The 24,800-nt window shown below is 40.3% G+C and overlaps 1 protein-coding gene across 1 annotated transcript in view; it reads left to right on the forward strand.

Moving 5' to 3' along the window:
* The window catches only part of RASA3 (RAS p21 protein activator 3), a 501,637-nt gene that overhangs the window by 239,771 nt on the left and 237,066 nt on the right, over positions 1–24,800 (forward strand). The window contains exon 3 of the mRNA XM_033949099.1: positions 24,590–24,696. Coding sequence (XP_033804990.1) covers positions 24,590–24,696 — 107 coding nt within the window. The remainder of the gene's footprint in view (positions 1–24,589; positions 24,697–24,800) is intronic.

Below are 24,800 nucleotides of genomic sequence, written 5' to 3' on the forward strand. Positions count from 1 at the left end.
TCTCTCAGGGCTTCTCTATTATAGTAAGTTTTTCAGGTACAATTTTTGTACTCGGATCAACTGACCTCTCCTTGATCTACCTTTTCAAGCAAGTTTCTTGTCTTCAAACCATTTCTGCCAAACAGATGATGCGGCTCTTGGGGCACATGGTGTCTACAGTCCACGTTACCCCTCTGGCAAGACTCCACCTGAGACATACTCAGTGGACCCTAGCCTCTCAATAGTCTCGAGCTTTTGACCCTTTTCTCTAAACATTACAGTCACCTCATCTCTTCATTAGTCTCTTCAGTGGTGGATGGAACCAACCAAGCTTTCCAGAGGTCTACTATTTCACATCCCTCCACCTCAAAAGGTGCTCACCACAATTGCATCCATTTATGCTTGGGGAGCTCATCCGGACAGTCTTTGCATGCAAGATTGTTGGTCTGTTAAAAAAAACAAAAAACCCAGCAGTCCACATTAATCTATTGGAACTCAGAGCAATTTGGTATGCTCTTCAAATTTTTCAAAGCAGCCTATCCAGTCAAGCCCTCCTGATTCACACAGACAATCAAGTAGCGATATATTATATCAACAAGCAAGGAGGAATGGGCTCTCTCCCTCTCTGCCAAGAAGCTGAGCACATTTGGAACTGGGCGATTGCTTGCAACATATTTCTCAAAGCTGTGTATGTGTAAGAGTCTCGGAACACTCTAGCCGACAAACTCAGCAGATTTTTTTGACTGCACGAGTGGACCCTCAACTCTAAGATATTGTGCCACATTTTTTCACTATGGTGAACTCCTCAGATCTGTTTGCCTCTCCCCACAATCAATTATCTCTATACTGTTTCAAGCAGTACTCTCCTCAAAGTCTGGAAGCAGATGCTTTTCTTTTGGATTGCAAAAGAAGGCAAGGAAGGTGTCTTTTCAACCTATGATAAAGTCTTTATTAGTAATCAATAATAAAGTCCAAATTAGAAACAGTGGTCCCAACTAGGTTCTCCAGGGAGCACTTTGCTGAAACGGTGCTAAAATATAAAACTTGTGCAGTGGAATCGCACTGTTTATCCACTGCACAAGTGTTTTATATTTTAGTGCCATATCAGCAAAGTGTACTCTGAAGAAGACGTCTTCTATACGCCGAAACTGGGATCCTTGTTGGGACCACTGTTTCTAATATAGACTTTATTGTTGATTGCTAATAAAGACTTTATCATTGGTTGAAAAGACACCTCCCTTGCCTTTTCTTGTTGTACTGCTTTTATTTCAAGGTGAGGTGTTCTTTTAACTGCCTGGTTTCTTTTGGATTGGACAGACAAGTTCCTGTATGCATTTCCTCCAATCCCTCTCATTTTCCAGACATTAGTCAAACTCAAGACAGAGTTAGCCACCATGATACTAATAGGTCCTCGGTGGCCCAGGCAACCTTGATACTCCCTTCAGCTGAGTGCCAGGGATCCAATTCTTTTGCAAATCTTTCCATCTCTGCTCACTCAGAGTCAAGGATCTCTTTTGCATCCCAATCTGAAATCGCTACACCTCAAAGCTTGGTACCTCTCGGCCTGACTTCAGCAGATCCTAATCTCTCGGATGCTGTACAAGCCATTATTGCTTCTTGAAAACCTTCTACTCAGCAATGCTATCAACAGAGGTGGACACATGGTGTACTCTCCAACATCAAGATGCTCCATCTTCCTCTCTATCGTCAGTATTGGATTATCTTCTCCATCTTTCCAATTCTGGACTGAAAACTACTTTGGTCAGAGTTCACCTCAGTGTCATTAGTGCTTTCCAGGTTCCTATCAACAATAAATCTCTGGCCTCTCATCCTCGTTTCCAAGTTCATGAAGGGCCTTTTCAATTCCAAACCTCTACTCAAGCCATCTCCAGTTCTGGGATCTTAATACAGTCCTGGCCACTTTGATGAAACCACCATTTGAACCAATGGCTTCTACTCATCTTAAGTTCCTCACTTGGAAAATAGTCTTCTAGACCTCTATCACCTCTGCCCGTCGAGTGAGTGAACTCCAGACATTGGTGTCAGACCCACCTTTCACAATATTCTATCATGAAAGTGGTCATGGAATTTCAACTCAGTCAATTCATTATGTTACCTGTCTTTTTTCCAAAGCCCCATGCTCATCCTGGAGAAACAGCTCTTCACACTTTGGACTGTAAACCTACCTCGGCTTACTACATACAATGATCTAAGCCACACAGGACATCACCTCAACTGTTCGTTTCCTTTGATCCTAATAGATTGGGCAAGCCTGTAGCCAAAAGAACTATTTCAACATGGCTAGTGGCTTGTTTTTTCCTTCTGCTATGCTCAGGCTGGGCTGCAACTCGAGTTATGGCACACACAAGTCCGAGCTATGGCAGCATCAGTAGCTTTCTTACGTTCCACTCCCATTGATGAAATTTGCAAAGCAGCTACTTGGTCCTCAATTCACACATTCACATCTCACTACTGTCTAGAATTCTATTAAAGATGAGATGGTTGTTTTGGCCAAGCAGTATTACAGAATCTATTTCCTTCTTAATGGCCAACTCTCCCTCCATCCCATTTCAGTAAGCTAGGGAGTCCCACATGTGAGAATATGCTGCCTGCTTGTCCTAGGATAAAGCACAGTTACTTACCATAATGGGGGTTACTTGAAGACAACAGGCAGATATTCTCACATCCCATCCACCTCCCCTGGTTGGCTTCTTAGCTTGATTATGGAACAGAGGTACCATGAGCCTATGTCAGGTGGGAAGGCCCTTGCAAATGCGCGGTGCAGGCAGGCACAAAGTTTCTTAAAACTCAAAGTGACAATTCACTTTGAATGCTGTCCATACCGGGCTTCGTGGATGATGTCACCCACATGTGAGAATAGCTGCCAGCTGTCCCTGGATAACACTCATTACGGTAAGTAACTGTGCTTTTTGGTATGAAGGAGAAGTTTTGCATGGTGTATCTGGGAACGCTTCTACCTCTACTGGGAAAAATCGATTGGCTATGTTCTCTAGATTTAAAAGGAGTCTACATTCACATATCCATCTTACTTGCTTACAGAAAATATCCTTGCTTCCACATTGGTTCTTGACATTTCCAATACAAAGTCTTGCCCTTCGGACTGACTTTGGTTCCCTGAGTCTTCAAGAAATGCCTGGTGATAGTGGTGGCAACCCTTCATACATGGGAGTTTCTGGTATTTCCCTACTTAAACAACTGGTTGATTAAGACTTCATTATCACATATAACTCAGCATACCATCAACTCAACAATTCATTTTCTGAAGCTCTTCAGGTTTGCCATAAACTAGCAAAAGTATATCTATGCCCCTCTCAGGGTGCTAGAGTTCATTGGGGCTCTCCTGGATACTGCTCAAGATCAAGCTTTTCTACTGAAACAGAGAGTAGACAATCTCATTCACCTGTGTTAAACAGCCTCTTCCCTACAATGCACTTCTGCTCGTCAACAGTTTACACTTTCTGGGTCATATGGTGATGATGGTGTATATCACTCCATTTGCACATCTTCACCTCAGAGTCCCACAATAAACCCTATCAACCCAGTGGTCTCAAATCAAGGGACATCTGTCTGCTCCAATTCAAATCACGTCTGACCAATATCACTCTCTCCAATGGTGGATGGTTTTTCAGTCTCACTCAAGGTCTCCCCTTCTAGCCCACCCGCCATCCAAAAGTTTTAACCACAAATGCTTTGATGTTAGGATGAGGTGCTCATCTATAACTACCCACAAACTCAAGGAGTATGGTCTCACCACAAACAAACTCTCCATATAAACCTTGAAATATGAGCAATAGGCAATGCTCTAAAAACATTCCAGAACCATCTCTTTCATCAAGTAGTCCATGTCTGTTCAGACAGCCAAGTTGCAGCAATGTTCTATCTAAACCAGGGGTGGGCAACGAGGTCCGCAATCCAGTTGGGTTTTCAGAATTTCCCCAATGAATATGCTTGAGATCTATTTACATGCAGTGTCTCCCTTTGTATGCTAATGGATCTCATGCATATTAATTGGGGAACTCCTAAAAACCTTACTGGATTGCGGCCCTCGTTGCCCACCCCTGATCTAAACAAATAAGAGGGCACAGGTCCTCAGCCCCTTTACATGGAAGCAATCCATGGCATACTTCTCAAAGCAGTTTACTTAACAGGGAAACAAAATATCTTGGAAGACAAATTGAGCAGACTTCTTCAGCAGCAAGAACGGTCTCTTAGCACAATCATCTTATGTCAGATTGGGGGATACCCATCGTAAATTTCTTTTCTTCCCCCCTCCAACAACAAAATTCCACATTTCTGTTGCAGACTCTGTACCCCCATCACATTGGGTTGAATGCCTTTTTCATTCATTGGGGAGACAGATTCCTCTACGCATTTTCTCTGTTACTTCTCATTGGGAAAACTATACTCAAACTTCACAAAGATTGAGGCACCATGATCTTCATAGCATCTCGTTAGCCACATCAGGTTTAATTCCTGCTCCTCCTAGAGCTCTTGTCCAAGACTCCATTAAGTTATACTGATAGACTGGGAAATGCAGCAGAGATGCCAAGATACCCAGTTCCAGGCCAGAGACTATTGGACAGTCCTGGATTTCTTAGCACCCCAATCTATTGCATTATGGAGCTTGCAGCACTGATTTCAGTGGATAGATCAGGTGCTACAAATCCCATACTGTGTTGGGGTATAAGTTGAAAATTAGGTCTAGCCAAAAAGTCTCCAGCCCGGAATAGGATACAGTCAGCACTGCTATTTTTTTAGGCAATCTCTGCTGCAGTAGAAAAATGAGTGTACACAAATATTTTTATTGTTAATGAAGCATGCATTGGGTCAGGAGACAGAATGCAAAAGAAAATCCAAGGGAAGTGGTGCACTGATGGCTTGTACAAATAAGTTGAAATTTTCTATATCACAATACAAGTAAATTATCAATGTTTGCATTGATGATTCTCCTACATATATGTTGGGATTTTAATATCAAATAGCTATGCTTTATACCATTATAAGGAAAGTAACACTCATCAGAATGGCGTATGCACAGCTGAGTGTCAAAAACAGACAAAGCTTTCAGAATGCCTTACTTTTTTTAAGGGGTTAGAGTAGATGTTGCCGCCTTCAAATATACTTTTACTAAGAAAGCATTGGGCTGTTCAGAAGCATGCAGGATCCCTTGTGCCAGTGTCTTCAAGCTATTTATTTTGTTTCTGACTCATACTGGGATGTGATCTCGGGTCCTCAGTTCATCCTTGTGGATGAAACTCGTGGTTAATCTTTCCCCCTCCCCCCCAAAAAATACATTTTTAACTGAGTCAGATGATATGTTCTGTGGTTTACAAATAACACCTCCTTTTGAGGTCAAAGGCAGCTTAAAAGAATCCATGTACAAAGTGGTTTGGTTCTAGAGGTTTCATTCATCATGCAGTCCTGATTATTCTATAAAATGCTGGTGCCAGTGCTAAAACAAGAGGCTGTTTATGCAACTTGCAGTGTTGAGAAATAAGTGCAGGATTTTGCAATGGATCATAGAATTGAGGCTGAACTGCTCAGTGTGATTCACTGTGTAGATGACTGCAGTTTTATTTTTTTAATATCATGCTTGCCTTTATCACATTTTATATGGTATAGTCCGATGAGGAAAACTAGAAGTCAACAGTTATTTGCTTACCCAAAAATTAATGGTTGTAAATACAAGACTTTCCTGGATAGGCCCTTTGCTTTCCAAGCAGGTAAACAGCAGTCTTGGTTGGGTAAGTGTATTTGTCAAGCCATGTCTTCCTACAGTATTTTTCGGAAATTGATCAAGACGACATTGTTTGAAAATTCATTTCTTAGAGTGATTGCGTTATTCTTTTTTTAAAAATTATTATTCTTTATTGATTTTCCAACTATTAACAGTGCAGTAAATAAGTAGATAAAAACATATAATAATTCAAGAAAAGCATGTTCATCTTACATACATACATGAGCAAACATTTTCCCCCCTCCCACCCACCTAATGACTAATCAAGAGAAACACAAATACAGAGATTCTTTCAATAATCTTTCCCAATTTAAAATAATGGTATATCCCCACCACCCTCCTACCCTCTCTGGATGTGTATACTCAAAGGGCTAAATTAAAATCAATAATCATTCCTTACAGAATTTTGTCAATGGTTCCCAAACATCCTATAATGTCTTAGTTGTATGGCTATCATAAGGTTCCAGTTTAAAAGTGTGACATAAAGATTCCCACCAGAAATTATAATTTAATCAATCCCAGTTTTTCCAGTTCTTCAAAATAAGTTGTATGGCAACCCCTGTCATAATAAAGGGAAGTTTGTTGTTATGGGAAGTTATTGGGCTTTTAGCCCTCATTAACGTGTCAAATAGCACTGTATCGTATGTCAAACCCACTGGATTTTCCAATATTCTATTAATTTGACTCCAAATGGATCGCCAAAAGTTAAGTATCAAGGGACAAAAAAAGCAGATGATCCATTGTCCCTATATCGAGATGACAGTACCAGCATCTATTTGACTTAGAACTATCTACTTTTTGCAATCTAACAGGGGTCCAAAAACTTCTATGTAACAGAAAAAAAAACACGTTTGTCTCATGTTATGAACTGTTATTCTAATTAAAAGTTTACTTTACATAGTATTTTCTTAAAGAATATTGTACTTATAAGAAATATTTTGTATTTCCCTATCATCTTGTATTTTCACTGATTGTCCAGTCTTCTTTGATGTAAACTGCCTAAAAATCAGTTGGTTATGGCGGTATAGAAGAATAAAGTTATGTTATATTTACTGCGTTTACTTAATAAATGAATTAATTTTGTCTCCATTGCTTCAGAATAGCAGTGGAAAGTTAGATTCTAATTTAGACACAATAATTTTCATTTTGTTGTCCAAGATGCAAGTACTACATATAATAAAAGAATGGCTGACAACTTCTTTATAGCATGCAGAAAGTTTCATTAATACCCCCTTTCATTGTTTTTACTCGTAGAAATGTGTGTGCGTGTGTGTGTGTGCTTTTCTGTAGCTATGTTTTCTAGTATGGAAGGCTAATACTAATTTACAGAAAGATAATGCTGTGCTTCCTGGGTTCAAATGAATCATTTAGTTCATTCTTTTTTTCATGTTTTGCTGTAATTTATACTTGTTTTTGATGTGGTGGTGTTCTATGAGTGGGGGGAGGAGAGGAGGAAATTGGAAAAACCTGGCTAATGTTGAATATAATGTATGGTGGAACTCTGTATGTTTATCAGTTAAATATGAAAAAATCAATGCTGAACGATGCAATATATTCCATTCTTATTGTAAGATTTGGTCACCTATATTAACCTACTGTGATAGGGGTCTCCATGCATAACCTTGGCCCGCTTTACGTGTTTATGTGTTTGGTTTCATAACTTATGTATATTTTCTCATACTTATAAGTATATCGATAGTGTCATCATTATTATTCCTCGCTGATAGCTAACCGCTTGCTTATAATATTTTCATGTATAATCCTTTGTGATGCTTTGTATACAATTATTATTACTGTTTTTTGATTGCTCTGTTGTGACATAACCATTACTTATTGTTTACTTTATGCCTGAAAATAAATAAAACTTTTTGAACTTAAAAAAAAAAAATGGTTGATTTGTACTGTATTTTTAATGCTATTGTATTTTTACTGAGGTTGATATTCAGCCGGCAATGGTCGGCATTTTTCAGACTGCCACCGGTTTTATTCCTAGATATTCAGGGCTGAGCCATGACCAGGAATTGGATTGAATATCTGGCCATATGTGTAGGTGGTTAAAACATAGCAGTTAAGAGCAATATTAACACTAAACCAGCTACAAAAACTGCATAAAAATAGGACTTTGTTTATGTGGATATCTTAGCTGGTTATGGGCTGAATATTGGCACCTAAGGGCTCCTTTTACTAAGGTGCGCTAGCGTTTTTAGCATATGTACAAGATTAGCGCGCACTAGCTGAAAAATTACCACCTGCTTAAAAGGAGGCGGTAGCGGCTAGCGTGTGTGCATTTTAGCGTGCGCTAAAACCGCTAGCGCGCCTTTGTAAAAGGAGCCCTAAGTGTCAATCCATCCCTGAAATACCCAAAAGGTAGCTAGTTTTGGCTTAAGCAGTAACTCGGCATTTTCAGCGGCACTATCTGGTTAAGTGCCACTGAATATACCTAGTTAGTCCTGGTCAAGCGATTTAGACAGCTAGGAGTTGTTTCTGGCTGTTTAAATTGCTTTGAATATCAACCCCATAATGTTTATATTTCCCCCATTTTGAGGCCTTCTGGTTTGACACAGGTTATCGCATGCAGTAAAATAAATTCTGAGCATTTATATTATAACAACAACAAAAAATCTGTTTTTGCTTCCTGTAAATTGAAAATGACCTTGTCAGTTTTCTGTGGCTTATGTGACCAGATGCTGTTGGCATTCATTAATATCCTCATGCTGAAAAACTGCATTTTAAGACTGCCAATAATTTTTATGAAGTATTTTTCTTTATTTGGAAAGTAGCTTTTAGAGTCCTAAGGCAGAGAGCTCAAGACAATAGCACTTGAGATATTAATCATGCAACGTCTGACTGTTGTGTGACCTCTTGCTTTTCAGACCCACATTTAAGACAAAGCAGATACTATTAGAAGAGATAGCCCAAGGTTAAGCTAGTAATTTAATGGGAAGCTCATTACAGACTCTATGGTTCTTTTGATTCCATCAGAAAGAAGATATTGTTTTACTCCCTGAACCCCCTTCCTTCATTCCGAATAGAGGAGGGGGGCGGGGGGAGAAAGAAAAAGCCATGTTGGTTTTCTTTTCACACGGCAAAATTTGGCTACTGTTAAATTGAAAGTGGAGGGAAGCAAGTGCTTAGCACTGCATATGAAATTAGCTTGTCCCTGCCAGAACAGCACAGTGCTTTGTAACAAGCCAGGAAAATGCTATCCAGAGTACTTGGGGGAGAAAACTTGTTGAGGAGTGAGCTTTTCACTGAGAATTTTATTCAAACCCTTTGCTCAAAATGCTACTTTCCTTTGTAAAAGGACTCTTCACACTGGAAATTCCTAAAATCTCCATTATCCTAGGACAAGCAGGCAGCAAATTCTCACATGTGGGTGACGTCATCCATGGATAAAGTGACCATACATCCCGTTTTGAATGGGACCGTCCCTTTTTCTGATCCCCTGTCCTGTTGTCCCCATGCACAGCTTCGGGACGCTGAAATGTCCCGTTTTCAGAGACGGCATCCCGAAGCTGTATGTGGGGACACCGGGACAGGCGATCGCGGGAAAATGGTAATCTCCCTGCTTACCTGCCCCCTGCCGCAACAACAGCTGGAAAGGCAAGTCTAGGCGCCGGCCCAGAAGCCTTCCCCCCGACATCAATTCTGACGTCGGAGAGGAAGTTCCGGACCAGCCAATCGCTGTCTGGCTGGCCCGGAACTTCCTTTCCGACATCAGAATTGATGTTGAGGAGAAGGCTTCTGGGCTGGCGCCTGCACTTGCCTTTCCAGAGGTTACAGCAAGGGCAAGAAGTTGCAGCAGGCGTCGTCGATGGATCGGGGGGTAGGAGGGGAGCAGAAGAATTTGTTAGGCTTCAGAGGGAGGGAGGCAGACAGGCAGCAGTCCTGCAGTTCAGATTTCTCATATTCAGCGCAGCAGGGAGGGAGGGAGGCTGGCTGGCTTCGGTGGATGGAGTGAGACAAAGGCTGGAAGGCAGTAAGGGGGAGGCAGGCAGACAGGCTGACTTTAGCAAGGGAGGGGCACTAAGGACATGGGAAGGAGGCACTGGGGGCACTAAAGACATGGGAAGGAGGCACTGGGGGCACTAAGGACATAGGAAGGAGGCACTGGGGGCACTAAGGACATGGGAAGGAGGCACTGGGAGCACTAAGGGCATAGGAAGGAGGCACTGGGGGCACTAAGGACAAAGGAAAGAGGGAGGGAGGGAATAGAAAAGGACAATTGTTGGGCCTGAGTAAAGAAAGAAAGAAAGGTTGTGCAGTCAGAAGGAAACACAACCAAAGACTTATGAAATCACCTGGTAGCAAAGGTAGGAAAAATGATTTTATTTTTAATTTAGAGATCAGAATGTGTCAGTTTTGAGAATTTATATCTGCTGTCTATATTTTGCACTCTATTTGTCTATTTTTCTATAGTTACTGAGGTGACATTGCATATTTTAAAGTCATCTGCCTTGACATCTTTGAAAACCCCCCAAATATAAATGATAATTAACATTTTCTCTGCATATAGTGTGCTTTGTGTTTTTTTTTTAATTTTATGGTTACCATTATGAATTAATAAGAAATGTGTACATGAAAAATTAATGGAAGAAATTGGGGGGGTGGGGCTGGGGGCAGGACTAGGGCAGGATTGGGGCGAGGCTAGGGTGGGATTGGGGGCGGGACTGACAATTAATAGATGCCCCGTTTTGATGAAGAAAATAAATGGCCACGTTATCCATGAAGCCTGGTATGTACAGTGGTAAAAGTGTATTGCCACTATGTTTTTGGAAACTTTGCAACTGCCCGCACCGTGCATGTACGAATGCCTTCCTGCCTGACGTGAAGCAAATAAATGCTTTTTCTGGACTCTGTCCATTGTGATTGTTGCCTTCCCTTCAACGTCTCTTTTTTTTTCTTGGCTTTTGCCAAGTTCTTTTCATATTCTATCTTTCTTTTATATTTGATAAAAAAAGAAAAAAAAAATACTACACTGTTCTCCCCAGAAATTTTTTCCAGCCGGGTAGCTTGAAAAAGTAGCCAGGTGGGGCGGGATGGGGAAATTTGGAGGTGGGGAAAATTAAGGGCTCATTTTACTAAGCTGCAATAGTGATTTTAGCGCATGCAGAATTGCTACACTACACGGCTAGAACTAACGCCAGCTCAATGCTGGCGTTAGCATCTAGCACGTGCAGCAATTCTGCGTGAGCTAAGTGTGCGATAAAACACGCTATTGCAGCTTAGTAAAAGGAGCCCTAAATGTGTACTATTTGTATTAGTTAATTATTATTAGCTATTTTCCAATGCTCAATATTTCTGTGCCTTTCTTAAGGTTTGACACTTGTTCCATAATATTTTTATTAAATTTAAGAAGTATCCAATTCTAGAAGTGAATAATTAGATATTTGCCCTCTTACAAATGCAGCATTTCTCAAACTTTTTTAACTCCAACACACTAAACGGAGCAAATGTTTTTGTGGCATCAAATGTTTTTCATGGCTGGAAAAAATTTCTGGGGAGAACACTGTTGCCGTTAGTTTTCAAGGTCCAATCACGTCAAAGAATGATGCTTATCTGGGCAGTTGTATAATAAAAAGAATGGATAAGATAATATGAGAAGTGAAATTGTCATGAATCAGAGGGATACATACCCTATAGGTCCTAAAAGCAGGCTTGTGGATTAGATATAAACTATGAAGGCAGTGGTGTACCTAGGCCCGAGGCCCATCATTTTTTGACACCCCCTCATCTGTATGAAAAACATGATTTTTAGTAACAATCCACACATCACACAAGAGTGTATCTAGGAAAAGGCAGCATCTTACATATTGCAATAAGCAGTACATCAATACACCCATTGTAAAACTAAACAAGCCAGACTAGTACAGATCAATTCTACACAGTCAATCCTAACTGAAAACCATGTCTTTCGAACACACAGAACACAGAAAACACCTTCGCCTAATATGGAATATGGAATCACAAACTAACCCCTTTCCCTTTTACAAAACTGTAATGTGGTTTCTAGCCATGATGGTAACAGCTCAGACTCTCATAGAATTCTGTGCAATTACCACTATGGCCGGTGCTAAAAAAACGCTCTACAGTTTTGTAAAAGGGGGGATAAAATAGAAAAACGTAGACAAAGGTTAAATTGAACCCCAAGAAGCTGGATTCTGCATACAATGCAACACCACAGAAACAGTGATGCATCTCCCCTAAAGCAAAAAAATAAATAAATAGAATTTTTTTCTACATTGTCTTCTCTGGTTTCTGCTTTCCTCATAGTCTTGTCACTCTCTTCCTTTCATCCACTGTCTACCCTCTCTCTGCCCCTTCTATATGGCATCTTCTCTCCTTGTATTCCACTTCCATCTCTCCCTTCACCCCTATTATTCTGGCATCAATCTTCTTCCCTTCCCTCCTCCAATGGTCTGGCATCTTTCTCCTCTTCTTCCCTTCCTTCTCCTAGACCCCCATGGTCTGGCATTTCACTCTCTCTTCTCCCTTCCCCCCACTTCCATCCGCATCTGCTCCCTTTCTTTTCCTCCAACCCAATTCCATCCAGTATCCTTCCCCCTTATGTCTCTCTTTCCTTTCCCTGCACACCAATTCCATCAGCATCTGGCCCCTTTCTCTCCCTCTATCACCCTTCCATACCACCCTGACCCCCCTTTTTCTCCCTCCACCACCCTTCTATGCTCCTCTCTCCCTCCAAACCAGCAAGGTGATGACTGCTTCTGTTGCCTCTGCCTCTGGAAGATGTAAGTGATGTTGGATGGGGTGGGCCGGCAGACGCAGGGAGTTGCGGCAAGGTTCCGCAATGACTGCAGCTGCCGGTCCACCCGTTCCGATGTCACTTACGTCTTCCGGAGGCAGAGGCGGCAAATGCAATCATCGCGGAACCTTCCTGCACTTTAGTGCGGCTGCCGACTCTGTTTCCAAATAAGCACGGCAGTTGCGCTGAGGTGCAGATGCCATTTAGAGCAGCTCAGAAGGTTCTGGATCCAGCCGGCTGTGTACCCCCCTAGGGCTGGCACCCGGGGCAGTCTGCCACTGTATGAGGGGACAAAAAATAATAAAAAGAATGGATAACTTGACTGATTTAGACATGTCATACAATTATAACTACAAAAATATGTCATAAAATGTAATTCTAAACTCAAAAGACTCCAGACGAAAAGTAGACTATAGAAAGGAAACCAGAAAAGACCAAACCCATAGTACTAAGATTCAATTGCTAAAATCGAACATGTCCATTATGAAGAGACATGTGGATCACTGCTAATTATAATGAGTGAGTCTTTAAAATATGAGACGGTAACGGATAGCCAGAACTGGTGGACGGAAGTGATAAATACTGGAGCCAAAACCAGAGCACCGTGATGAAACTTGAATGGAAATATGGATACCTATTTATACTTTTGAGTAAAATTGCATTGTGAACATGTCATAGAAAAGAATAATGTGTAAACTAAAAACCAAGAACAACAATTGTAACACCGAACTCAGAATTAATTAAATAACATGCTAAAAGAACTTAACCCCCCCCCCAAAAAATAGGGCATATACATACTTAAAATGAAGACTGGTTACAAACAGTATGCCTAGACTATATAGACCTAAACAGAGCAAAAGTAAACGTATGGGAAATGAACAGCTGATAATACAGAGTGTATCTTGAAAACATAAGCCGATAGTAGCTCAAAGACAAGCCAACCGGGTAGATGAAAAGTGAAACCTGGGAAAGATCTAAATTATTGTTCAAATGAGCTTCTATTAAAACCAAAGAATAAAACCACAGCACTCGGGAAAGTAAAAAAGAGAAAGTAAAATGGACTTACCGAAAAGGTCTCTGCACTGATGAGATAAACTCGTACGCAGAATAAATGTGAACACGCGACAGTGGGGCTATGATATTTGATCTGTTAAAAGAGGTGCCAAAAAAGTGTTGGCAGTGGATTGGATGCACACTGATAGGGGAGGGGTTTCGGGCTGTTAAAAAAGGCTGCTTTAATAAATAAATGAAAATACTGGTGAAAAACTAAATTAAAAACCAAAACCATGATAAAATGCCGAACCTGACTGCAAGTGGTAGTGAAAGTAGCATAAGGCACCCTTAGTACTGTTAGTGCCAGAGCTGCTTAGAATAAAGAACCGTGCTGTACATGAGGAGAAAAAAGAAAGAATGAGGTGATAAGATGTAAAGTGCTGGCCCCTCAATATACCACTTGATAAAACTAAGGAGCGATGTTCTAGAGCAGGGGTGCCCACACTTTTTGGGCTTGCGAGCTACTTTTAAAATGACCAAGTCAAAATGATCTACCAACAATAAAATTTAAAAAAAACACAAATCACACTGTACGCATAGAAAATGTTAATTATCATTCCTATTCCGGGGTTTTTTCAAAGAGGTCAAAGCAGATGACTCTATGTACTGTCACCTCAGTAACAACCATACGAAAATAGACAAATATACCCCCTCCCTTTTTACTAAACCACGATAGCAGTTTTTAGTGCAGGGAGCTGCGCTGAATGCCCAGCGCTGCTCTCGACACTCATAGGCTCCCTGCGCTAAAAACATCTATTGTGGTTTAGTAAAAGGGGACCATAGTGTAAAATATAGACTGCAGATATAAATTCAGACACATTTTGATCACTAAATTTAAAATAAAATCATTTTTCCTACCTTGTTGTTTGGTGATTTCATGAGTCTCTGGTTGCACTTTCTTCTTCTGACTGTGCATCCAATCTTTCTTCCCTTTCAGCCTGTATGCTTCCTCTCCTCCAGACCTCATTCTCTCCCCCAATTTTTTCTTCCTCTCTCCCTGCCCTTTCTTTCTTTCTCTCTTCATGCCCCCTTTCTTTTTTTCTGTTTCTCTTCTTTCCTTCTGTCTCCCTGCCTGCCATCTTTCTTTCTTTCTCCCTGCCCTCCCCCAAGCCACTGCCGCTGCCATCGGATAACAGGCCCCCTCAAGCTCTCCCTGCTTCGGGCCGACCAGCATTCCTCTCCCCGATGTCAATTCTGCCGTCGGAGAGGAAATCCCGTCCCAGCCAGGCAGCGATTGGCTGGCCAAAACTTCCTCTCCGAAGGCAGAATTGACATCAGGGAGAGGAAGGCTGATCGGCCCAAGATCGCGATCAACCTATTGGGCACTCCTGTTCTAGAGAAATGCTTCCGGGTCCTGCCTTCGTGGAAACAGAAAATAGGCAGGACCCGGCAGCAAGAACAGCAAATTGTAAGCTTCACTGACCTGTCTCCTACCTTAGCGAACGCATGCTTCGGGGCTCTAACATGTGCGTGCCGGCTTCCTTTTTCTTTTCTTCCCCCCCATCCCCCCGGGACATAACTTCCGGTTTTGAAGGGAAGAGAAGGGAAGCTGGCACGCACACGTTAGAGCCCCGGAGCATAAGTTCGCTATGGGATAAGGCATGAAATCTCCAAGCCAGTTTTTTTTTTTTTAATTTATGTTGAGCAGCAGCGGCAGCAGCAGAATTCACGAGCGGATGATAGCCGGGTGGTCATATAAATTAGCCGTGCGGAGCATCATGCTAAAAGGCCCTAGGGAGAACACTTTACTAATAATAGTTTTGTTCTTTTTCCTCATTTTTATGGATGGACCTTCGGTCCTTTGTTTTTCTCCCTTGATGTTCATTTCTTTTTCTTTCACCAAAATTGAGTTTAACCATGCCGACAAGATTTTCCCATCCATTTTGTAACCATCGAGCAGGTTTAAGAAGTGCTGTCGGTGTCAGCGCCCTATTTCCATCACTGACCTGCATGGTTGGTGTTTGCATGGGCTCTGAACATCGGGTAGACTCTTGTACGCGTTCCACACTGCAGAAATACTTGTTGAAGGCTCGATGCATCCAACAAGAGAAGATCTTTGGATCAGCCATCAACTCTGAGGGTGTTCTGAGCCTTCGGTAGCAGTGACACTGGCATCGATACTGATATCGGAAGTCATTCCAGCATCAGGGAAGCCTGCTCAGAAGTCATCCTTTTCCCAGCAAGTGTTGCAGGCCTCTACAGGAAACGTAAATAGGGCATGAAATTTTCTGCTCCTCTGATGTGTCACGATAACAAATCTATCAACAAAATATGATGGGGGCAACACCAAAAGCAACCTTATAATATAAACATCCCATCTTGAAAATCACCCGGGCCTCCACTGGGAGCCAATGCAACTCACGATAATAAGGAGTTACATGATCGTACTTCTTCAGGTCATAAATCATTCTTACAGCTGTATTTTGAACCAAGGTCAGTCTAGCTAAATTCCTAGTACTTGTCAAATATATAATATTACAGTAATCTAAAATACTCAAAAGTAATGTCTGAACTAAGAGTGTAAAGGTGGTAGCATCAAAGTAGGATCTGATGGTAAGGAGTTTCCACGAGGTTTGATAATTCTTCTGAACCACTGCATCTATCTGATTTTTCGTAGTTAAACACTGATCAAAATCAACTCCCAAAATTTTAATTCTGGGGCTTATTATAAATGATACTGAATTGATCTTAATTGTTGATTCAAGGGTAATCTTTTGTGAAGACACAAAAAATAATGTAGTTTTTTCCTGATTTAGTTTCAGCTTGAATTCTAGCATCCAAGATTCCATCATATTTAGCACAGACTCAATAAATTGAATACTGTTGGATAATGTATTACAACGTGGGATAACAATTGTAATATCGTCAGCATAGCTCAACAACCTCAAACCCAATTTACTCATCCAATGACCCAACAAAAGAAGATACACATTAAAAAGTGTAGAAGAAAATGGGGAGCCCTGCAGGACTCCACACGGATTCTTCCAAATTACAGAAAGTGCATCCTTGAATTTAATCTGATAGAGTCTTGATTCTAGGAATCCTTTAAACCATGAGAGTACTTTAACTTGGGTTCCTAAAGAATCCAAAAACTCGAGGTGATATTGAACTCAGAACCAAACTACTGGATTCTTTAGATTTCGATAAACCTTGTAAGGAGGAGACTCCTTTTTCTGTCACTATAGTGCCACAAAAAATTGATTCCCTCTACAGAATAATATCCTGTTTGGGGTTTGACAAGCCACAACTCCAACATCAATCCTTGTAGAATCGACCCTTTAAAAAAATCCAAAAGCTCCGGGTTTTATGCCACAGCACCACCAGGATGGGAGGGAAGGACACTGGATAAATTTGGTCATCGCCTTTATCAAAATTCTATGCTAGCCAACAGAGTACTAAATTATAACTTATACGTGTCTTTTTGCCTTAAACATCTGACATAGTACTTTTCTGAATTTGAGCAACATATTCCCTCGGATCGTCTTGAGGATTTTCAGAATATCCTACAAACCAGAAAGTATATGGCAAGATCTGCATTTGATGCATTTGAGCTGACATCCAGAGCTTTGGTAATGTCTGTAGCTATGCGGTGTCTTGCTTGGCTGCGAGTTTCAGACATGGACATTAATCTCCAAGCTTGCTTGGCCAACATCCCATGTCTTGGTGAAGAACTCTTTGGTGACTGGATAGAGGCGGCTACTCAAAAGCTTACTCAGCATGAGCAAAACTGGACATCTTTAAACAGATTTAAAGCTGAGAGTCAATGACAGTCTAGTCCACATGTGTCAAACACAAGGCCCATGGGCCAAATGCGGCCTTCCTGGCCATTTTATGTGGCCCCTGATACCTGTGCACCAGCTTGAGGGCGATGTGATGTTTTCCTTATTGACACCCCCGGATGTTTTACCTTCTGACCAGCTCCCTCCTCCTCGCTGCCACAGTTGTTTCTGTGCACAAAGCCCTGGGCGGTGGCTCCTCACATATCCCGCACCTCATCCGGGAGTCTTCCCTATGACGTGACATCAGAGAGAAAGCTTCTGGGCCACCACCCATGGCTTTGTACACAGAAACGACTGCGGCAGTGAAGAGGAGGAAGCCGGCCAGAAGGTAAACACCCGTTGGAGGGAGGCATCTAGTTGAGACACAGGATGGAGGGAAGGAAAGGGGCATGTTAGGACTTGAGAAAGGAGCACAAACTTAGGACAAATGATAGAAGGAAGAAAGGAGGGAGGGGGCATGAACTTGGGACACAGAATGAAGGGAAGGAGAGAGGGGAGTATGAGTCATAGAATGGAAGAATGGAGAGAGTGAGGGAAAGAGATGTTGAGGTGAAGGAGGGAATAGAAAGGGAGAATTGCGTGTCTGAGAGAGAGATGGTGCACATGAGGAGATGAAGAAAGAGGAGAATTGTTGGGCAGAGAGATGGAAGGAAAGAGAAATTAAAGAAATTACAATTTTGCATAAGGTAAAAAACTCTTTATAGTTTATAAATCTTTCCTTTCGGCTAAGTCTTAATAATAATATTTTCATTTATAGTTAAAGAGACATATGATTAAGAAACTGTTTTATTTTACTTTTGTGATTGATAAACATACTGAGGGCCTCAAAATAGTACATGGCGGGCCGCATGTGGCCCCCGGGCCACCAGTTTGAGACCACTGTGCTAGACCATGGAAGGGAAGGAATGGAGAGAGAGATGCCAGACTGCAGGTGGAGAGATGCCAGACTGCAGTAAACAGAGAAGAAGGAGAGAGATGTTGGACCTTGGGAAGAGGGAGGGAAGGAGAGAGATTCCAAGCTATGGGAAGGAGAGGAGAAAGATGTCAGACATATGAGGGGGGAAGGAGGAAGACAGAGTTGTCTGATCATGGGAGAGGGATAAGATGGTGCACAAGGATGGAGGGGAAGGGGAGACAGAGGGAGGAGATGGTACATAAATGGGTGCGGCAGAGAAAAGATAAAAAGAAATGCTTCTTATGGATAGATGGGAATAGGGGAGAAGAAAGAGGGAGGAGATGGTACACATTGATAGATGGGAAGGAAAGACATGGAAAAGTAGATAGATTTTGAGAAGAAAGCAGAAAAATGGAAGAAAGTTGAATGTTAAAAGTTAATGCTGATATCCCTGAACATACCATAGTAAAAGATGGATGTTTGGCAAAAAGGGAAGGAGAGAAAAACAGCAAATGGATAAGATAGCCCTGGATACACAGTTAAGAAAACAGACAGAAGGAATTGCAGCCAGAGACTGGGAACAGATGGTTTGAAAACCAAAATCAGAAGACAACAAAGGTAGGGGAAATGATTTTCTTTTCTTTTTTTAAAATCTTTATTAATTTTCCAAACTGAAGAAAAAGTGCATACAGATAAACATACAGATATAAACAATAGCACTTACAATTGCATAAATATAAAAAAACAAAATACCTTTTACCCTTCCCCCTCCCTCCCCTCCCCCCTATCTGGATGTGTGTGGGGAAAAAAATCCAAAAATTAAGGAGTGTTCCAATTAACCAATCTACAATTTAATAAATGTTTCCAACGGACCCCAGACTTCTTTGAATTTTTTATTATTTCCCACTTGTTCTGCATATATTCTCTCATACCTATAATATAAGCACAATGTTTCCTATTCAAAGGATAGGTTTAACCTGTAATAATTTTTCAAATTCATGGTTATCATCTGCATAGCAACCCCTGTCATAATTAAAGAAGTCTGCTTTTTATGTTTGTCAACTGGATTCATCGGTTTCAATAATGTTCCAAATAAAACCATCTCGTATGTCAATGGCATAGAAACACCAAGTATCCTAATAATCTTTCCCCATATCGATTTCCAGAAATTGAGTATCAAGGGACAATAAAACAACAAATGATCGAGTGTCCCTGCTTCAAGATGACAGTGCCAGCATCTATTAGACTTTGAACTATCCAACTTTTGTAAACGAACAGGGGTCCAAAAAATTCTATATAACAAAAAAACAAATTTATCTCATAGATGCTGACACTGTACATCTCATTCTCCAAGTCCAAATCTGTGGCCATTGAGTAGCAGAAATCTGCTGCTTTATCTCAATGCTCCAAATGTCTTTTAAACTTGTTTTAGGTTTCTTATTCAAATATTCAGATATTAATTTGTACCACTTGGCAGCCTGATCCTCCGGCCAATCTGTCTGGAAACATAGGCCTGGCAAGCTATACTGATTTTTTTTTTTTTAATTTCGGCATTCAGGGAACCCTTTCTGATTGGCCTGTTTCAACTGCAACCATTTAAATCCTTGAGACTTCCATATGCCAAATGATTGTTGCAATTGTAATAAATTTACCACTATCCCATTAGCAATTACATCTTCCAAAGTACGTATGCCTGCCTGAAGCTGATGTTTCCAGAGGATCTTAGACTTGCCAATTTGAATCTTGGAGTTCAACCATAGGGATTGACACGTGGATTGTTGTATTGGAGTAGGTGTTAAATTATTAATGAATTTTAATGTGTTCCAGGTGGAAAAAAGAATACTATTGGGCAGCTTGATACTCAAAATGTGTCTCAAACATAATGGGGACATGAGATGACTCTCTAAGATCAGCCAATCCGGAAGATTCTCCATGAGTTCAGGAAGGAACCAATACATACCCTGACGCAGAATGAAGTCTTGATGATACCTATAAAAATTTTGAAAATTTACCCCCCCCCTGCCGATTGTGGTTTTTACAAAGATATTAAGGCTATTCTAGCAGTTTTACCCAGCCAAATAAATTTTATAAGAATCCCCATTCAATTTCTTATAAAAGAAACTTTGAAAATAAACCAGTAACATACTCATTTGGTAACAAACCACAGGCAAAATCATCATTTTGATGGTTTGGACTCTCCCCCACCAAGAAAGATGTGGTGGGTTCCAATGCTCACATATTTCTTTGACTTTCAGCAATAAAGACTTCATTTACTGTCATTGTGTCTTCCAAAGTTCTTTGAATCTCAGGCTTATAATTCTAGGACAATTGACATACATAGCCTCAGAGTAACTAAACATTAATACTTATGATGTGTGTTTAGGGCCAGTTGAATCATAGATAAGACTAGGTGGTTATACCTAGCAGCAAAGAACAGCTGCAATTAAAGCAAAACAGTAGATCCCGATGGCCACACAAACTCAAAGAACCATCCGCATATTCTTTAACCTGCATGGAGAGCAGGCATACCCGTAAATACAAAGCAAAGTTTAATATTTAAAACTATAATGTTCAGTTATAATTTTTACAGAATTGTTGTTGTTGGGGGGGTGGGGGTGTTTGGTCACAATTGATAACCTTGACTATCAGAATTGTGTAGGCAAGACAAAAGGCTTGCCTTGGGTGCCCAGCAAGCTTGCCTCAGCTGTGTGTGTTTCAGCTTCATTTTCTGAATACCTGAGAGATTGGAATTGTTGTCTTCCATATTTTATCTTTTTGTTTATGGGGGTGGGGGTTCTGATATAATTTTGATTGATTTGATTGTACATCTTGTTATGATAAGTTGAATGGTCTCTTCAGTGTGAGAAAAAATATTGTCCTACTGTAAATTGTAGGCACAAGGGACATTTATTTGCTGTACCTCAATCTGGTTGCACAGTTGTTTCATTTATGAACCAGTCTGACAAGTTTAAATTTTGTAAATACTTTTATTGCTTTGTTAAACACCCACTTGTCCTTCAGATATCAAGAGCAGAATGTGACAGGCTGCAAGTTCCATTTATGATTCTCTGTTGTGTAGCTCCAGAACATGTATCAGTTGGCATATTCTCAGAAGTTGTTTAAACATTAAAATCATGCAACTCATGCCAAAAGAAAATAACTTATAGGAATAGTGTTAACAGGCTTCCCTCCACATCTGTCATTAATTCTTTAATGCTATATTTGCAATATTTCTGATACTGTATTTGAGATTGTTCTGTGTACTGTGAACTGAAAATAAAAAAATAACACATCAAGATGGTTTTTGTTGTATCTTCCACAGAACTCAACCGATTCTTATGAAATTTAGTGTGTCTTGTCTTGAATGAAGTTAATGTAAAATGTTGTAAACATTTCCTATTGCACCACACCACTACCTTGTGAAAATGAATTGTTGCTATGGCATACACACAGAAGCAGACAATAGTTTGTAAACTGTCTGTATCAAAATGGTTGTCACTGCAGAAGACCAAATTCTGATAAAGAACTTGGTACTGCTAAAAGGTTACAGTAGTTGCCGATTGTTGAAAGAGTTCCCACAGAAGGGTTAGAACAAAAATGTGCTGCTATGCAAGGTTCAAGCAACAGGCACTGTAGATCTTTAGCCAAGCAGCGGATGACCGTGCTTGATTTGCACACAAGAGCACATTGGTGTTGTACGCAATCTGGTATTGAGCCAGGAGGATGTACTGCAAACACACCAAATAACTCACCAAATAGGAAGAGAAGCAGGAATAAGCCAGACTACTATGGTTAGGATAATTCATGACAATCTGAAATTAAAGTATCTTAAAAAGCCTTGTGTCCAAGAGTTAATTTATACAACAGACACACACCTGAAACGGTACAAACAGCTTTTGACCAAGTACCCAGAGCACTGTGTAGGTTTCATCTGGTTTACAGATATAAAGATATTTACAATAGCTCCACTGATTAACACACAGAATGATCTCCTGTACATGCCTTCAACAACACTGAAGTGTGAGGTTAATGCCAAACACCTACTACTGACTCACCCGACCTTCAGCCAATCAGTTATGGTCTTGGTTGCAATCTTGAAACTTGGATTCACAGATCTGTTCTTCATTGATCCTGGGGTTAAGATCATACTACTGGAGCAAATATTACTGGGACATCCTCTTGACGCAGAAGCTGTTGCCAGCGATCCATTGCATGTCAAGTTTCAAGTTTATTTAAAATATTTGATATAATCGCAAAATCTAAATCCAGTGCGATTTACATTAGTTAAAATTTAAGTTAAAATAAAAAATCCAACAAACAGGACAGTAAAAACGAATTATAGCAGACTAATACATTTGATAAGGGAGGCAGGAAAAAAATGGCTTAAATACAATTCCATAAAAAAAGAAAAAACAAAGGGATGGGTAAATGAAACAAAATGGTGGAGAACGTTACCCGCTTAATTTTTACTTGAAAGTGATCCTTGTCCAATATGAAGGTGTAAAATTTTGAGTGCATCAGTTGAATGCGTCCTTGACCAGCCAACTTTTTAGGAGACTTTGGAACTTTTTGAGTAATTTTTCTTCTCTTATGTTGAATGGAAGCACGTTCCAAATTTGTAGTGCTGTAACAGAAAAGATCATATCCCTCTTTGAATAAATTAATTTTAATGAATGGATTACTAAAAGAGATTTTTCTTCTGATTTTAAGGATTTTGCATTGGTATATGGTATTAGAAATCTTTCTAAGAATGCAGGCGCTTTGTTTACTAATATTTTATGTGTGAGTAATGCAATTTTATATGTGAGTCTATGATTTACTGGCAACCAGTGATTTTCCTTAAGAAGTGGAGTTACATGATCACATTTTTTTTTTTTGGGAGTTGATTTGATTTTGATTTTATTTTATTTCTTATATACCGCTATACCGTGAGGTTCAAAGCGGTTTACAATGAAAGATTAAAGATACAATAAAATAAATAAAAATGGTACTTTGGATTTCCCTAGCTGTCTCGAAGGCTCACAATCTAGCTAAAGTACATGAGAAAACAATAAATAAAAATAAAATAAATGAAATAAAGTAAATTCCAGTCAGACAATAGGATCTGAAGTTAGAAGTTCATAAAGACGATATGCCAAGGAGCGAAAGCTGGTATGCTCCTCGAGCCCTGAAGTATGCAGCCAAGCCAACACACAAAGATTTTTATTTTCGTAATTATTTTTATTGCAGTATTTTGAAGAATTTGCAGTCTACGTATTTCTTTTAAAGTAGTGCCCTTGTACAGGGCGTTACAATAGTCTATTTTAGATTTGACTAGTGAATGTATTAGAATGTTAATTGACTGACTAAGGGTTAACAGCAGTGCCAAAAATACGGTAAACAGTAGCGGAGATAGAAAATAGACACAAAGAAGCTTAGGAGTAGATATTGAAAACATTTTTCAACTTCAAAACAGCTCCTGGCCAGTTAAATCACTTGTTCATGGCTATCTGCTGATTTTCAGTGGCACTTAATTGGTTAGTGCCGCTAAATGTCATCACAGGCTGCTAATCTCAAAGACAGCTATTTTATGGGTGGTCCAAGGGCTGAGTCAGCACTTAGGCAGTTAAATGCCAATATTTAGCTGTTAACCGCCTAAGTTTAGCAGTCAAATCTGACTGCATAAAAGTCAGGCCTATGTTTATGCTGTTAAGTGCTGAATATTGCCCTTAACTGCATAAGAGATACCTGGCAGCATTAATGCAGATATTCGTTGCCAGTGTCTAGACATGACCCAGCATTGAATCAGGCAATAATACCACTAGTGGCTAAAAATACACTCACCATCACCGGCTAAATATTGACCCTTTAGAGTTACAAGATTTTTGCTGGCACAAGATGATGGAAAACTTTGATACAGATAGATCAGTTTGTTTGAAGAGAGCTAAATTTTTGTCAGAGCAAATACAAAGTATAACCTGGGACCCCAGAATCTCTAAACTGTGCCATTATCTGTGGCCACCTTAAAATCGGCCACTGATCGCGTATCAATTACACAATGGTGCCGTTTAGAGAAATGCACATTTGAGAAAGGCCTACATTTCTGGCGCCTTCCTTTGACGTGGTTTATGGTGTCTAATGCCATGCCTACAGTGGTGTTAGGCATTGTAGAACACCTCTGTAGGTGCAATTTCGGCAGCATTTCTTTAGGTTATAGTAGGTGCCTTGAAAAGTCTTTTTAAAGGTCTTTTAAATTGCGTTTTAACTTACGCTCTGGTAGGGTGCCTATCATCATCTAAGTTAAGGCACCGTTTATAGAATACGGGCTGTAGTGCTTGGTATTTCAGTATTAAAGTGACATGGTTTCTCTGATTTATTTTTAGCCCTTTTTATGGAGAAGACTTCTACTGTGAAATTCCTCGTAATTTTCGTCACCTATCGTTTTACATTTTTGACAGAGATGTATTCCGAAGGAGGGATTCCATCATAGGTATGTAGTAGAGCTAATATTCCTTATATGGCTATCGCCTATGTTTCGTACCCCACAGTGCAACTTCTTGGGTTTGTCAAAAAATATACATAGACTAAAAAGAC

This window comes from Geotrypetes seraphini, chromosome 6, assembly GCF_902459505.1.
Source record: "Geotrypetes seraphini chromosome 6, aGeoSer1.1, whole genome shotgun sequence".
NCBI classification, from domain to species: Eukaryota; Metazoa; Chordata; class Amphibia; order Gymnophiona; family Dermophiidae; genus Geotrypetes; species Geotrypetes seraphini.